The sequence below is a fragment of the Dermacentor variabilis genome, unplaced genomic scaffold (genome assembly GCF_050947875.1).
Source record: "Dermacentor variabilis isolate Ectoservices unplaced genomic scaffold, ASM5094787v1 scaffold_14, whole genome shotgun sequence".
NCBI lineage: Eukaryota > Metazoa > Arthropoda > Arachnida > Ixodida > Ixodidae > Dermacentor > Dermacentor variabilis.
The window spans coordinates 9,532,654-9,549,769 of NW_027460302.1; the positions used below are offsets into that span (position 1 = coordinate 9,532,654).

At 46.4% G+C, this 17,116-nt stretch overlaps 1 protein-coding gene across 1 annotated transcript in view; it reads left to right on the forward strand.

Moving 5' to 3' along the window:
* LOC142567777 (uncharacterized) overlaps positions 1 to 12,199 on the forward strand; it is a 243,824-nt gene extending 231,625 nt beyond the window's left edge. The window contains exons 6-7 of the mRNA XM_075677938.1: positions 10,400 to 10,456; positions 12,053 to 12,199. Of these exons, the coding sequence (XP_075534053.1) occupies positions 10,400 to 10,456; positions 12,053 to 12,199 (204 nt within the window). The remainder of the gene's footprint in view (positions 1 to 10,399; positions 10,457 to 12,052) is intronic.
* The last annotated feature ends 4,917 nt before the right edge of the window (positions 12,200 to 17,116 follow it).

A 17,116-nucleotide genomic window follows, 5' to 3' on the forward strand; every position in this document is an offset into this window, starting at 1 on the left:
TCTCCCATACTTCTCCAACAACCCCGGTCATGTACTAATTGTGGCCATGCCGTCCCTGCAAACTTCTTAATCTCATTCGCCCACCTAACTTTCTGCCGCCCCCTGCTACGCTTCCATTCCCTTGGGATCCAGTCCGTGACCCTTAATGACCATCGGTTATCTTCCCTCCTCATTACATGTCCTGCCGCTGCCCATTTCTTTTTCTTGATTTCAACTAAGATGTCATTAACTCGCGTTTGTTCCCTCACCTAATCTGCTCTTTTCTTATCCCTTAACGTTACACCTATCATTCTTCTTTCCATAGCTCGTTGTGTCGTCCTCAATTTGAGTAGAACCCTTTTAGTAAGCCTCCAGGTTTTTGCCCCGTAGGTGAGTACTGGTAAGACACAGCTATTTACTTTCCTCTTGGGGGATAATGGCAACCTGCTGTTCATGATTTGGGAATGCCTGCCAAACGCACCCCAGCCCATTCTTATTCTTCTGATTATTTCCGTCTCATGATCCGGATCCGCCGTCACTACCTGCCCTAAGTAGATTATTCCCTTACGACTTCCAGTGCCTCGCTGCCTACTGTTAATTGCTGTTCTCTCCCGAGACTGTTAAGCATTACTTTAGTTTTCTGCAGATTAATTTTTAGACCCACTCTTCTGCTTTGCCTCTCCAGGTCAGTGAGCATGCATTGCAATTGGTCCCCTGAGTTACTAAGCAAGGCAATATCATCAGCGAATCGCAAGTTACTAAGGTATTCTCCATTAACTTTTATCCCCAATTCTTCCCAATCTAGGTCTCTGAATACCTCCTGTAAACACGCTGTGAATAGCATTGGAGATATCGTATCTCCCTCCCTGACGCCTTTCTTTATTGGGATTTTGTTGCTTGCTTTATGGAGGACTACAGTGGCTGTGGAGCCGCTATTGATGTCTTCCAGTATTTTTACAGATGGCTCATCTACACCCTGATTCCGTAATGCCTCCATGACTGCTGAGGTTTCGACTGAATCAAACGCTTTCTCGTAATCAATGAAAGCTATACATAAGGGTTGGTTATATTCTGCACATTTCTCTATCACTTGATTGGTAGTGTGAATATGGTCTATTGTTGAGTAGCCTTTACGGAATCCTGCCTGGTCCTTTGGTTGACAGAAGTCTAAGGTGTTCCTGATTCTATTTGCAATTACCTTAGTAAATACTTTGTAGGCAACGGACAGTAAGCTGATCGGTCTATAATTTTTAAGTCTTTGGCGTCCCCTTTCTTATGGATTAGGATTATGTTAGCGTTCTTCCAAGATTCCGGTACGCTCGAGGTCATGAGGCATTGCGTATACAGGGTGGCCAGTTTCTCTAGAACAATCTGTCCACCATCCTTCAACGAATCTGCTGTTACCTGATCCTCCCCAGCTGCCTTCCCCCTTTGCATATCTCCTAAGGCTTTCTTTACTTCTTCCGGCGTTACCTTCGGGATTTCGAATTCCTCTATACTATTTTCTCTTCCATTATCGTCGTGGATGCCACTGGTACTGTATAAATCTCTATAGAACTCCTCAGCCACTTGAACTATCTCATCCTTATTAGTAATGATATTGCCGGCTTTGTCTCTTAGCGCATACATCTCATTCTTGCCAATTCCTAGTTTCTTCTTGACTGTTTTTAGGCTTCCTCCGTTCCTGAGAGCATGTTCAATTCTATCCATATTATACTTCCTTATGTCAGCTGTCTTACGCTTGTTGATTAACTTCGAAAGTTCTGCAAGTTCTCTTCTTGCTGTAGGGTTAGATGCTTTCATACATTGACGTTTCTTGATCAGATCTTTCGTCTCCTGCAATAGTTTGCTGGTATCCTGCCTAACGGAGTTACCACCGACTTCCATTGCACACTCCTTAATGATGCCCACAAGATTGTCGTTTATTGCTTCAACACTAAGGTCCTCTTCCTGAGTTAAAGCTGAATACCTGTTCTGTAGCTTGATCTGGAATTCCTCTATTTTCCCTCTTACCGCTAACTCATTGATCGGCTTCTTATGTACCAGTTTCTTCCGTTCCCTCCTCAGGTCTAGGCTAATTCGAGTTCTTACCATCCTGTGGTCACTGCAGCGCACCTTGCCGAGCACGTCCACATCTTGTATGATGCCAGGGTTAGCGCAGAGTATGAAGTCTATTTCATTTCTAGTCTCGGCGTTCGGGCTCCTCCACGTCCACTTTCGGCTATCCCGCTTGCGGAAGAAGGTATTCATTATCCTCATATTATTCTGTTCCGCAAACTCTACTAATAACTCTCCCCTGCTATTCCTAGTGCCTATGCCATATTCACCAACTGCCTTGTCTCCAGCCTGCTTCTTGCCTACCTTGGCATTAAAGTCGCCCATTTAATTCCAATTACTGCCCTCTAAATCCTCCAATAGCGCTTCTCGGCTCGCCTCACTAGATAACGTTCTAGTGTTAAACGTTGCCAGGTTCAGGTTCCAATGGCGGCCTGTCTGGAACCAGGGATTCTTAGCACTCCCTGCTGCGTCAGATGTCTGACCGCCGCCGTGGCCAGTTTCTTCGCAGCTGCACGGGACTGAGCGCCGGAGTTTGATCATAAAATACTTTGGTGTGTGTGCCATAAAAACAAAATGCCTCACGCGCGTAACGCAGAAAGAAGTTTTATTTGAGTGAGGTGAGGAGTGTGAGAGTGTTTACCGCGATCTTGTGCACAGAATCTCTGCTTACCCTATTCCACGCATGTCAGATTACCCCCTGAACTGAATACCTACGCTTCTCACTGGAGAACAGGTGCAGTCTTGTACCAGAAATGCGCAAAAGCATCCCGCCGAGAAAAGCGACACCTAGTTGGTTCCTACAGCTATACCCTCAAGCCATCTGAAGTCAACTACACCATACTGAAAAGGAAGCTCTTGCAGTTCTTAAAGCAATTCAGTACTTGCGTACGTACCAAGAAGGTGCCGAGTTTACGGTGTTCACCGATCACCAGGCCCTCACTCGTCTCTTGAATATGACCCAACCCAAGGGACGTATTGCCAGATGGGTGAACTACTTGCAGCAGTTCGATTTCACCATCCCCACAGACCTGGACCTCTTTTGACTGATGCAGATGTATCGTCTGCACTGATGATTCAGGCCAACAAAGAACAATCGGAAGAAATCAATAAAGTAAAATTGTGGGAAGGCGCTGAACAATTGATTTTTATGGAAGGTGGCTACGAAGTCCCGCCAACGCTGGTTTCTAGGGTGCTTTATTTGTACCTCGATAGCAAAGAATCTGGAGGACAAGACGTATTTTGGCGCACCTACAACAAGCTAGTCAAGGGATTTACGTGCCCTCACATGAAAGAAGACGTCAATCAATATGTTCGTTCATGCTACATTTGTCAAGTCATCAAAGTGAAATATAAGCAGCCTACGGACGCCATAATAGTACCTTGTCAGTCAAACGGGCCTTTTGATGTAATGCACCTGGATTTCGCCGAGCTAAATAAGAAACAACCGAAAAACACAAGCTTTTGTTCCGGCCATAGATGAATGCGCCAGGATGGTCGCGGCACGGGCAGGAAAAGAAGATGCGAATAGTGTCATCGCCCTCCTCGAACGGAATATGTTTAGGACAACCAGCACGATTGTATGTGACAACGGTCCAGCGTTCAAGAGTGAAAAACTAGCAAGATGGGCTCAACACCAGAATATATTAATCAAATTCTGTCCACCATACCATCCCGCGGCGAATGGGCTTGCAGAGCGTGCTATACGAGATGTGAAACAATACATCAGGATGCACGATAGTTTCCCTGGTGGAAGGAACTGCTATTCAGGAGCAGCTGTAAGACATCACAATTGCTCCTTCACCAGTGGTTTGGGATGCAGCCCACAGTTCGCTTCTTCAGGAGAAACCCCTATTCAGGCTGCGACTGCTCGAAAATGTCAAGAGCTTCGAGGAGAGGAAACACAAATCGCAGGAGGAGAGGTACCTTAAACGAATGAAAAAAAAATTTTTTGACAAGAGACATTGCTCATGTATCCCAGACATTCAAATCACCGACCTCCTTCTAGTTAGGAAAGGAGTAAGAGAATTCAGTGCCAAATTTTATGGTCCTTTCTTTGTGACAAAGACAGCCACTCAGAAAGGAATATTGAAGACTGTGTGGCACCTTGACGCACGTGGCTCAGTTGAATGTTCTTCGATTGGAAACGTTTTGATGTATTACCCCAGGAGGGGTTAGCAAAAGAAACCAGGAATGGTGAAGCAGTATGAGCCTTCGAATAGAAGATGAAGAAGCGCAGGAACCTGGGTACAGAAGAAGAGGAGAACCTAGCGCAGTCACATTGAACATATTAAAACAAAGGCAGAATGAGCCGTAGCTATGCTCCGCCAGCTCAGCCACCGATTCTCTGGACTACGCAGGGATACCTTACCGATCTATAAAATGCATGTTCGGCCCACATTAGAATTCCGCTGCGTAATATTTCCCGGTGGCCCCGCCTACAAAATTACACCTCTCATACTTTTAGAAAGAGTAGCTCTACGGTCATGCCGTGGGCTACCTAGATTTGTTGCCAACGCTGTTTTATATCAGGAAGCTCATATACCCACCCTAGATTGCAGATTCCGCATACTTACGGTTGACATTTTTAAAAATTTAGGACTATTCAAAAAGACGTACGCAATATATATTTATCACTGAACCGACTGAGTTTTTTCAAGTATCGTGGTCGAGATTCCACAGTCCTCAGATAACATTCGTACAAGCGCAGTTGCAAAAATTGGATGTCTCCTTACGCCATGTAAACCATTCAAATGATGCCTTAACAGACCTCAAAACTGAGTGCAAGGACATATTTTCAAATCATGCTAAACTATTACCAAGGCGAGATTTAATTGATATCTTACGCAGCCACCTACACAGCTAACCACTGACAATGTAATAGCTACTGACGCTTATGTGTGCAATGAGAAGGCAGGAGTGGGGATCTTATCTGAATCTCTTCAGTGGTCTTACTCCGTTCGCCTTTCCGATATCACACCTATATTTCAGGTAGAATTATTAGCTACTATGTTAGCATTAGGAAAACTCTCCCAAAATGACCCATTAGCTGTTATTGTGACCTAATCGCTATCTTTATGCACAGCACTAAGTGCATCTTTCTCCTGTCGTCTTTCTTGTGTCTGTTGTTTTGCGCTAAACAAAGTATTTATGCATCTTTAAATTCAGCAATTCAAAAAACATTTCGTTCGGTGGTACCACCATACTTACGAAAAGTATGTTTGCTTTGGGTACCGGGACATCATGGGTTGCACTTGAATGAAATGGCTGATTCACTCGCACGTGCACCCCTGAACGGCCCTATCATATCTGTTTCGCCGTCATCAACTTATCTCACCGCGGCTAGATACAGAGATTTCCGCTATATCTCAAAACTCTGCAATATCCATGCTAACACCGTCTTCTGATTTCCACCATCTTGGCTTCCCATGGAATATTAATTGGTGTCCTTCAAATCAATTGGAAGTTTCCTTTACAAAATTGAGATATCGTATACCTCCTCTAAATTTTTGCTTACACAGGTCTGGTCTCGCAATGTCCCCTTTATGTTCTTCTTGCAGTGCATCTGAAACTATCGAACATTACTTTCTCTCGTGCCGCCGCTTTCTAAGACAAAGAAAACTATTAGAATACTCACTTACCAAACTTGGCCTATCGCTAACCTCGCCGAGCATTCTTTCTTTTGGGGCGACTTCACTCGGATCCAGTCACAGGGATGCTTTTCTGGCAGTTTACAATTTTATTAGAGGGACAAAAAGAATACTTTGCTGAATTTCTAAAATTATCCATAATTTCTATTATTTCAATTCTTTACGTTAACCTATTTTATGGAAATTCTTAACAATATTTTAATTACACTTCTAAATTAAAGTTCCATCGTCCCACGCTCCACCATACAAATCTAGTTTCTCTCTACTACTAACCATACGGAAAACGGCCTGCTTCTTCGCCAGTCCCCCATAGTGGGTACGCGGCACTGTTGAGGACACAAGACAAGAATGAAGTGAGAATAAAGGTACACAAGATGGACGCCAGTTCCACTGCAATACTTTCTGTGTATTGTGTCCTTTAACTAGAAATGCTTTAATATTTATTTTTCGTAAATACGGAAGGCACGATTCGCCATCCTTATTGATGCAGAAGTACAATGTACCGACTCTCCAGGCTCGCCGGAAAATTAGTCGTCTTGGGTTTCTTCACAATTGTTTTGCAGGGAAAACTAATTTAATACTTCCCAATGGCATAAAACCTTTAACTACAAGGGCAACTAGACATAGCCATGAGTACCCATTGTCGCCAATTTTCGCTAGAACCGACGCACACAAGTACACTTTTTCCCCGGACATTGTCTATATGGAATTCCTTGCCCCGAACGATTTTTGAATCCGCCGTTTTATGAAGGTACTCGAGTCTCACATTGTACGCTTCGATAGTGTAAGATCGCTACGCTCTTCGTGTTCTCCTGAATTTTGTTGTTGATCTTCGTTACATTGCATGTATCATTTTTAGCCTCTCCTGCTTGGGCCGAATTACAGGAATGCAGTATTGTGTAAATAAATTAATAAGTGGCGGAAGGCCGTTTTCGGATGTTTTCGAGGGTCGGAATGCGAAACGCGGTAATCAGCGATAGGTGGGTCCTACTTCATGTCCGCCGTAATGAAACAGTTCAACCGGCTGCTCTCACTGAAGCAGATGCCAACAGCACCCAATGGCAAATGGTTTGGGGAAAATATTCAAAGCTACCTTAAAAGCAACCTTGGGCCGTATGTGCCACGAAAGCCCGAAATTTAGCGAGCGTTTGTGTGACCTGTCCTTCTCGCTTAGGGCAAGAGAACTGCCCTAAAGTAGTTCTGGGTTCTCGCCCGTTGAACTAAGTACCTTATGGTCGATATGCTGGAGGACCGATGGCAGTTGTGAAGAAGTTGTGGAATAACAGATGTCTGGATCGCAACACTAAAGCGACAGCTATGGGGGTCATAGCGCTGGAAGATGCGTACAAGAGCGAGACAAAAGCTGGTCCTGTTATCTCTCTCTTGTCCGTGTCTTCCAGCGCTATAACCCCCAAAACTGTATCTAACCAACTACCTCAAACAACCATACATCTAAACTAAAGCGACGTACACATATATGACGGAACTCCGACAGTGCCTTGAGAAGACATGCACCATGGAAAAAGGGAACTTGCGAAATACCAATTATTACATAAACGCTATAACGATAAAAAAATAAGAATCGAAACTTTGCACGGGTGACAAAGTGCTCGTGTCAAAGTCCCGGCAGATACATGCATGATCCTGTCCTGAAAGGGGTCATTCAACGTTGTCGACGAAAGCAGTCAGCTGGACTGCACTGTTAACTTTGGGAAAAAAGTAACGCTATTCCACATAAACATACTGTAGAAGAATGAGGAGCGCAGCTCCCCTACTCGCGTTTGGTGGCAGAGGCGGCAGTGTCCTCCGCCGAGAGCAATGTAACAGACTCCGCCTTTGCCGAGGGCGTTGATATCGCTCACGGCCGAGCAGAGTGCACAAGTCATCTAGCGGTTTACGAAAACATGTTCTCTGACCTACCAGGGCAAACCGATGTCATTCACTGCCACCTGAAGCTCAAAACACAGAAGTCACTGAAGTTAGGCAATACCCGTTGCCGCGGCATAAGGAAATACAGGAAAGGCTACGATTTGGTATTATTGAAAGATATGTCTCTCGGTATCCCGCGCCTGCTGTCATCGTGAAAAGAAAAAAGGAGGCACAACAGGATTATGTATTGATTTCTGTCAACTGAATAAAGTGCACAGTAGGCTGCGCTTTATTCCTGTTTCGAATTCACCAACGACTACTGGTAAGTACCGATGGCAAACGAGTCGCATAAACTCACGGCATTTTCTTCTAACTGAGGACTTTACCAGTTTAATTACGTGCCCTTCAGAAATAAGACGGCACCGGAGCTGCTTAAGCGACTAATGCGTGAAGTCGCGAGAAATATACCCGACATGCTCCATTATTTAGACGCCATGATTATTTCTACAACGACACAGAAAGAGCATTCAGAAACCACGCGGCTTGTATTCGAGCGCGTTCGGGAGGCGAAGCTTACTGTAAAATGGAAGAAAAACTAACTGGGATTCCCTGCGCCAAACTGCCTAGGCCACGTTGTTGGCGAAGGAACACGCCAGACCATGAAAGGCACTGCCTACAAGATACCAGCGGCTACAAGACCACAAATCAAAAAGGAAGTGAGAGCGTTTGCGAGCCTGACCGGGTGCTACAGAGATTTCGTGCCAAAGTACGCGGTATTGGCCTAGTCCTAACGCAATTGACAAAGAAAGGCGTACCTAACAACTTCCGGTGGAATGAAGAGCACGGATCGGCCTTTAGGAGATTGAAGGACCTGTTCACGACACAGCCTGTGTTGAGGCCCCAGATTTACGGAAGCAATTTAGCTGCGCACAGACGCGTCGTCACGAGTGTAGGCGCAGTATTGCTTCAAGAACATGAAGGCCGCCTCCATCTAATGTGATTACTCCTGCGAGAGGCAGCCTGCTGTACGATTGAGAGGGAATGTCTCGCCGTAGTATGGCCATTCAGAAGTATCATGTGTTCGTCTACGGACGACCATTTATTTGCAATGTGACCACCAGCCACTAGCTTACATCCAATCAGCTAAGCACCTTCACAAACGTGTATTTCGTTTGAGCTTACGCCTCATGCAATATGGTTTTCACGTGGGCTACATACGACACTCAGAAAATGTGGGCGCGGGGTATGTGAGCCGAGCCACACATCCTATCTAGTGTCACTGTAAATGCTCATGTTGCTATGGATTAATGTGCTTGTGGGTGATTTTTGCGTCCAGATGTCTCCCCTTGTGCCCACTTTGCGACACAACGTGCTAAAAGTAGGGTGGAGTATGTCGATTGGAGACGAGTGTGGTGGTCGGACGGATGAAGTGGGGGCGTTGACGCTCGGAGAGCGCGCGCCTCGGGGACGGCGGGTAGCGATATTGAGGGACGTGGCCCGGTCGCGGCCAAAACGGCTACCAGTCCGCTCGGGCACCCGCCTCGATTACTCGTCCGGATCCCGGGCGGACTCGAGGAGTCGTCGACGACCTCGGGCGACTGACGGTCCGCCCTTGTGCCAATTCCTCCGGTCTCTCCTGAGAGGTGCTGAGGAGGCCAAGTGGCACTATGATTTGCGTGGCCGCCAGCAGTGCAGCTTGCACGTTTGCGCCGGCAGAAGCGGGCAGATCTTTTCGCCAGCAGTCCTGCCGAGCCCCTAGATTACCACAGGGGTAGGCATCCTTCCCCGGTCGCACGACGCGGACAGCTCCACAAGCCTACACACCCGCACCCAGTCTGTATACGGTGAGTGCACCACCGCGAGACTGTGCGTAGGATAGTCGGCTATCCGGGGATAACGTGAACACGCAGGATAGCGAAATATACCGCGTATCCGAGACGGTTAGCATAGGGTAACGCAGCATTCTCTTTATATTCTTAGGTGTCCTAGTTGTTCTCGTTCTGGTTGTTGGTTTAGATGTCATATGTGATGAGGCGTGAAGGAGATAAAGGCAATGTCTCTTCCCCATGCTTGTTTTACTGGATGCTCAGCACCTAAGAATTTTCACAACGAGATTGCATATACCGTTTTTCAATAAACCTCATTATACCAAACTTGGATCATTATGTACGTGCCACAACGCATGTTTCGCTTTTCAATAGCTCTGTTTCACACCAGCTTGGTATACTGGCTATGTAGCTCTGGGTATGTGCCCCTCTTCAATGAACATCATTTACGCCGACTGGTTTCACTAGCTACGTGTAACTGGGTATGGGCCGAGCTTCGTTGAGAAAAAAAATAATTAAAACTTTACCGCTGTCGCGCGGAATCCAACCCAAATCAGAAATATTCAGCAATCTTGCCTGAATATATATGCAGACACGCGCTACGCGGGTACTTTTGTGCTAGATGGCATACCGTGTCTAGGCGGAAGCGGAAGAGAGCATCCCGGGGTGTGTCCGCTCGTTGCTTCAACGTAATCGCAGTAACGTAGACATTCTTCGTCAGATGGGCTCTGCCAGACTTTTTGCCAAACAATTTGAAAACGCCGTTTTTGTACCAATGCTTAAGGTAAACTTTTTTTGAATAAAAAATACTTTTGGAAATGGGCAATAAGTAGGCTGGAAGGTACTAGGAGTGGCTCTTTTCCGGTATACAAAGAAAACTTTTCGAAAACGCTCGTGGTAATTGCCACTTTTGTTTTGTGCATGTACCTAAGGTGGTGCGGTCCTTAGAGAGCAAAAGTGCACATCGAATGCGATAAATGAGAGGGGCCCGCCAGTGTGCTCATTGTCTGCTTCTTGCAGCCTGCAACAGCGGAGGAAACTATGCACGAAGAGCAGGACGAGGAGGATCAGGAGCAGGTGAGTTCTGCTGTTTCCACCAATGTCCCCACATTGGAGCGATTATTTGTGTTCGCCATGCTTTATCTATGTAGCATGACCGCTGCATGAACCTAGTGGTGGGGTTGAAAACTATTTTTTGTCCGGGAAGGGCGGGCTTCACCCGGCCTGGGCGTCTGCCACGAGCGGTTGGGTACTGGCGGCGTCGTTGGCGCAGGAACCTGTGACTAAAAAACTGCACCGAATAGCGCTCACGGCGATTTTTGGAACCATCGTTCAGGACGGCTTTTCAGCACGAAAGCTGGGCCAGCTTGCACCAAATTATGCATAGAAAAAGCTACGTTAACTTCGTGCTACCACACTTATCAATATAAACAAAAACCTACCACACGGCATGATGACAGACGAAGTCAACTAAGTGTTCACGGTAAATATGCCAGTCTGTGATGCTTTTGGTCATATAAGGTTGCTATTTTGGTGCTATTGTTTTATTTCGCCCTGGCTGGCATTCCAGTGAACATCCGCAGTGCGTGCACTGTTGCCTGTACCGCTCGTGGTGCAGTCGGGCATAGGTCCGCAAACTCACTAATCACTCAAGCTAACACCATGCTGAAAGTATGAGTCTCAGTGAGCAAGGCTGAGTGGAATTTTGGTGAGTCGGAGTTACAATGGGCCCACCCGAGTGAAGTTTTGGTAGGTTTTAGCCCGAGTGAGCGCGGCTGAGAAGAAACCCTGATTAGAATTTCGGTGAGTCCGTGTACGAGAGAGCCCTGAACAAAACTCATCACTGGTTTCATTGAGTTTCGCTTTATTTCGGGCCTAAAAATACCAATCTATTCGCGGCGTTAGCGGCCGGCACGTCATGTGGCGCTCAGCCTGAGTCGCGTCACTGCATAAAAAGAATTCAGGATCGATTGGGATACTCCCTAATGCAAAATTTGATCGCTGATCGATACGTGTTCTCATTTCGTGATTTATTTACCGGCTTGTACAATCTGTCTTGTGTGGAACGTTTCAAAGAGAGCGAAATGTGGCGCGACTGCCTCGCTAATTGGGAGATCATGAAAGGCAGCAAGGTATGGGTAGAGCTTCATTGAGAAAAAAAATAATTAAAACTTTACCGCTGTCGCGCGGAATCCAGCCCACATCAGAAATATTGAGCAATCTTGCCTGAATATATATGCAGACACGGGCTACGCGGGAACTTTTGTGCTAGATGACTTACCGTGTCTAGGCGGAAGCGGAAGAGTGCATCCCGGGGTGTGTCCGCTCGTTGCTTCAACGTAATCGCAGTAACGTAGACATTCTTCGTCAGATGGGCTCTGCCAGACTTTTCGCCAAACAATTTGAAAAAGCAGTTTTTGTCCCGAAGCTTAAGGTAAACTTTTTTTGAATAAAAAGTACTTTTTGAAATGTGCAATAAGTATGCTGGAAGGTACTTGGAGTGGCTCTTTTCTAGTATACAAAGAAAACTTCTCGAAAACGCTCGTGGTAATTGCCACTTTTCTTTTGTGCACGTTACCTAAGCTGGTGCGGTCCTTAAATAGCAAAAGTGCACATCGACTGCGATAAATGAGAAGGGCCGGTCAGTGTGCTCATTGTCTACTTCTTGCACAGCCTGCAACAGCGGAGGAAACTATTCACGAAGAGCAGGAGGAGGAGGAGCAGGAGGAGGTGAGTTTGGCTGTTTCGAGCAATGTCCCCACATTGGAGCGATTATTTGTGTTCGCCATGCTTTATCTATGTAGCATGACCACTGCATGAACCTAGTGGTGGGGTTGAAAACTATTTTTTGTCCGGGAAGGTAATAGGGCGGCCTTCACCCGGCCTGGGCGTCTGCCACGAGTGGTTGGGTTCTGGTGGCGTCGTCGGTGCAGGAACCTGTTACTGAAAAATTGCACCGAATAGCGTTCAAAGCGATTATTATAACCATCGTTCAGGACGTCTTTTCGGCACGGAAACTCGGCCAGCTTGCAGCAAATTATGCATAAAGGAAGCCACGTTCACTTGATGCTGCCTCGCTCGTCAATATAAACAAAAACCTAGCGCAGGCCATGATCACAAACGAAGTCAACTAAGTTTCCACGGTAATGATGCAAGCAGCTGATGCTTTGGTCATTGAAGGTTGCTGTTTTGGTGCTATTGTTTTATTTCGCCCTGGCTGGCATTCCGACGAACAGCCGCAGTGCGCTGTTGCCTCTACCGCTCGTGGTGCAGTCCTGCATAGGTCCGCAAACTCACTCATCTCTCAAAATAACACCGAGCTGAAAGTATGAGTCTCAGTGAGCAAGGCTGAGTAGAATTTTGGTGAGTATGAGGTACAATGGGCCCACCCGAGTGAAGTTGTCGTAGGTTTTAGCCCGAGTGAGCGCGGCTGAGAAGAAACCCTGATTAGAATTTCAGTGAGTCCGTGTACGAGAGAGCCCTCAACAAAACTCATCACTCGTTTCATTGAGTTTCGCTTTTTTTCCGGCCTAAATATACCGCTCTATTCGTCGCGTTAGCGGCCGCCACGTCATGTGGCGCTCAGCCTGAGTCGCGTCACTGCATAAAAAGATTCAGGGTCGATCACGATACTCCCTAATGCGAAATTTGGGCGCAGATCGATACGTGTTCTTATTTCGTGATTTATTTACCGGCTTGGACAATCTTTCTTGTGTGGAACGTTTCGAACGGAGCGAAATGTGGCCCGACTGCCTCGCTAATTGGGAGATCATGAAAGGCAGCGCAGCTTTCCTGGCCAGATCGCAGCTCGTAGGCGCCCGCGCCCGTTCCTGCGTTGAACGTCGGCGTCCCTACCTCGGCGAAACCAAACGAATGCGGAACGCAGCGATGGATGGCGGGGAAAGGCGGCGATAGCAAAGAGAGCACGAAGAGTAAAGTGGAGGTAGCCGCTTTGAAGCTCCCCCACATGGCGATCGCCTCCGTGGAAACAAGCAAATTGATATACAAGGTCTGGCCAGTGGAACCTGTGGAGAGGAAGGGAATAAGTTACTCTGAAATTTAGCTTTAAAAATCAGGTGTTATGGTATTCAATGAAAACAGCGAACTGGCAGTGACAATAGAAGGCCAGGAAATAGCTCGCATAAAAGAATCTAAATAGCTTGGTATATGGATAAACGAAGGCGATTGATATATGGAAACACAGGAAAAAATAACAGTGAAGGCGACGAGAAATACGGCCATACTGAAACACAGAGCGCTCTGGGTATACTACAGGTACGGTGTGCTCCGGGGTACGTGGAAAGGTGTAATGGTTCCAGGATTTGCGTTTAGAAGTGCGGTTGCTTGCTTGAAATCAGTGGTACAATCAGGGCTCGATGGCAAGCAAAGGTCAGTGGGATACCTCGCACTGAGAACTCACGGGAAGACTGCAAGTGAAGCTCTGCAGCGTGACGTGGGCTCGAGAAGGTTTGAAATATGGGAAGCTCACAATAAAATTATGAAGAACGACTGAGGAATATGGAAGAAAGTAAATGGGCTGGGAGGGTGTTCAGATATTTGTACAGGTATAACATCGATTCAGAGCGGAGGAAAAGAACGAAGAAGCTTACCAGCAAGCATGCGGCCTGTATGGTGCACAACACAGGAACAAAGCACGTCAAGCGGAAATCCAGAGGCTGATATTAACTCATGGGCGGAGGTAATGGAAAAGAAGCGTACCTTGAGTAACTACTGCCCTTACAAAAAAGGTTGTTCAATTTCCATTGTTGATCAGTTGTACTACCATTGATTCAATGGGAACTCCACAAAATTTGAACACTCGTTGAGCCAGCACAATGGTAGCTCACCAAAATTTTATTGATAACTACACAATAATTCTTTTCATGAAACAAATTAATTTTCCGTTGTGAAATACCAACAACTGGACCAAGCTAAAGAGGCGACATGCAATTTACAGGAAAAAGACACAAAGTATTTTGTTTAGGCTACAACATGAAATGGCGTAATTAAGCTGGCCAGGTCTTGAAGCATTTATTAAAAATTTTGTTGCGCAGGCAGTTGTACGTTCAAGGGCAGAATAAAGGCCACTGCAAAACAATGCACTCTTTCAGTATTGACCCACTGACTCCCCAAATAGACAGTTTCCGAAGTGGTTCAACTTGCTTTAATTAATGTGGATATTGCAATGTGCGCTTTAACTTCAACGGAAGACCTGAAAAAAAATGAAGTGCAGGTGTTGCAGTGAGCATTTTACTACCAAGGACAGAAGAGGCAGGGGCGTAGCCAGGGGGTTAGGCTTATGGGGCTTCAGCGCCCCCTCCCCCGAATTTTTTTTTCGTGCTCTCCATGCACCGCCGATCAAAACAACTCCCGGCGCCGGAAATCATTCTAGATTTTGTCTGGAATGTCTTTTTCACGATTGAAAAGACATTTCACAGCAAACATTGCGAACTCGGGCTGGAGTTCGCGGTAACGCCCTTGCACTGGTTCTCACCTAAGGCAAGAAGCCCCATGCGAGCACAGTTTTAAGAGCGTTTTGATGGCGAACGGGCTCGCTGCGGCATCTCGCGGAGGCCGCGGAATCTACGGAGCGCATGGATGTCAATTGCGTAATTTTATGGGCATAAAGTTCTCATAAACTTTTGATGTGAAAGGTGCATTGGCAATTCCAAAGTTGGTCCTTAGATTTTCAATTGCGGAATTTTATGGGCTTAATGTTGTTTTAAACATTTGACGCCAAAGGTGCGCTGAATTTCCTAAAATCTTACATCGGAACATAAAATGAGACAAGCCAAATCAATACACTCTCAGACAAGTTGACAACGCACGCAGCGAGGTCCAATGAGACGAAACGTGGTGGTGGTTCATTTGTGCCGTCATGTCACACAATAATATGAACATTCTTTTTTTCACCTATGCCAAAGCGTCCATGTCATGACACTAAAGCCAGCCAAGGTAACTACGTTCTTGTTTATCTTTCCTAGTTTCATATTTATTCGCGACGACACATTGATCTTCAATTTTTCTTTGTTCTCACTACCCTACGCGCGGGCTGCCAGAGCCAGTCCGAGCGCATGTGTTTTTCTCGTGTTGCCTGACTACCGCGCAGCGCACTTCGGTACGCATTCGGTTTTCTCTGGCCGCGTGGATGTTCGCCTGGCAGAGCTTTTGACACTTTCTGGCTAGCAGACGAGAAAAAGAAACAATGGTCGCTCGCCGCAATCATTCTGAGGACTCGACGAATTGCACCGCGTTCACTTGAGCGCAACCTCTCCGGAAAGTCTTGTCTCACCGGTGTAGGATACTGAGCAGTATGCGTATGGTTCTCGGTGGATCAAGCGTCTCAAGTTTTCTTCGATATTCCTTCGGTAACCACATTAGGTACCCAAAGTAGGCATTCGATTTGGCGAACATACTCTCCTTTGCGTTTCTTCATTTCGGTGCTCCCGCCCCACAAAAGGAAAAAGAAAGCATTGTTGCGACGCAGCGAATTGTGGCATGGTAAAAGTTAGATTTTATTGCTTCTTTTGCGGAAAGTAATGAGCCACGGGACGTTTCAGTAGCCGGATACTCTTATTATATTATTGCGATAGCAATTATATGGACTATCCAGGCGTATCCTGGCCGTCGCCGTCATGTTTCGTGTAAAGTCCATGGGCGATAACATCGTCAATTGAACATCGTTACCGCGTGCCGCATGCTGTATGCGCGAGTGGAAGCGTAGGGAGAGGGTGCAATGGGTAAGCCGACGATGATGGCTCAGTCTTGTGTGCGCAAAGGAGAAAAGCGGGGAGCAAGCGCGCCGCCTTTCGTCGGGCGCGATACATCTGGGGGAGCGGGTGGAATGGGGGGCGGGATCTAGGATTCTGTGAATCTTGGATTGCGCAACTTGTTTATCTGCCTTCTTTGACGCATCATATGCAGTGACGTTTTCTTAGATACGAAGGTTTATTGGAGACTCATACGTATACTGAAATATATTGTTGCGAGATTTTGTGTATACGTGCAGTTAACTTTGTTTCCAGTGACACTTTTTTGTCCTTTATCACTTAAGCTGTATCTTTGCATTTGTATATTCTATTGTATCTTCGACTTTCTAATATATGAGGGCGAGTCAGATGAAAGTGAGCCTACTCAGCCCGCGCAATAATGGTTCGGGTAATTATCTGACAGGCATGCGCGTAGCATACAGGTGTCTCACATTTAGTAAATTGACACGCATGTGTGTGGATAAATGTCCTTTAATGCTCTCATACACTGGGTTGAACATGGGTGCGTCGCGTAATGGACGCTCCAGAAAATGAGCAGCGTGCTGCCGTGAGGTTTTTGAGAGCTGAAGGTGTTTCGCAAAAAGAAATTAGTCGCAGAATGGCTGCCGTGTATGTGGCACATTGCATTTCATTGGCCACTGTGAAACGCTCGAGCGAGAGAGAGAGAGAAAGCAAGGACAGAAAAGGCACGGAGGTCAACCAGAAGGGCATCCGGTTTGCTACCCTACACTGGGAGTGGGGAAAGGAATAGAAATAGGAAAACGGGAGAAAGTGAGCACTGAGTGTGTGTTGCCGGGACACTATGTACAGGGACACTATAAACGGTCTCCTAAGCCGGTGCAAACTGTTCAAGGAAGAACGTGGAAGTTGCAAAGAGGATCGAAGACCGGGCGAAAGCCACCGTGCAATCACACCCAACACAAATGGAAAAGTTGATGAACTGATTAGGCCATAACGGGGGATAAGC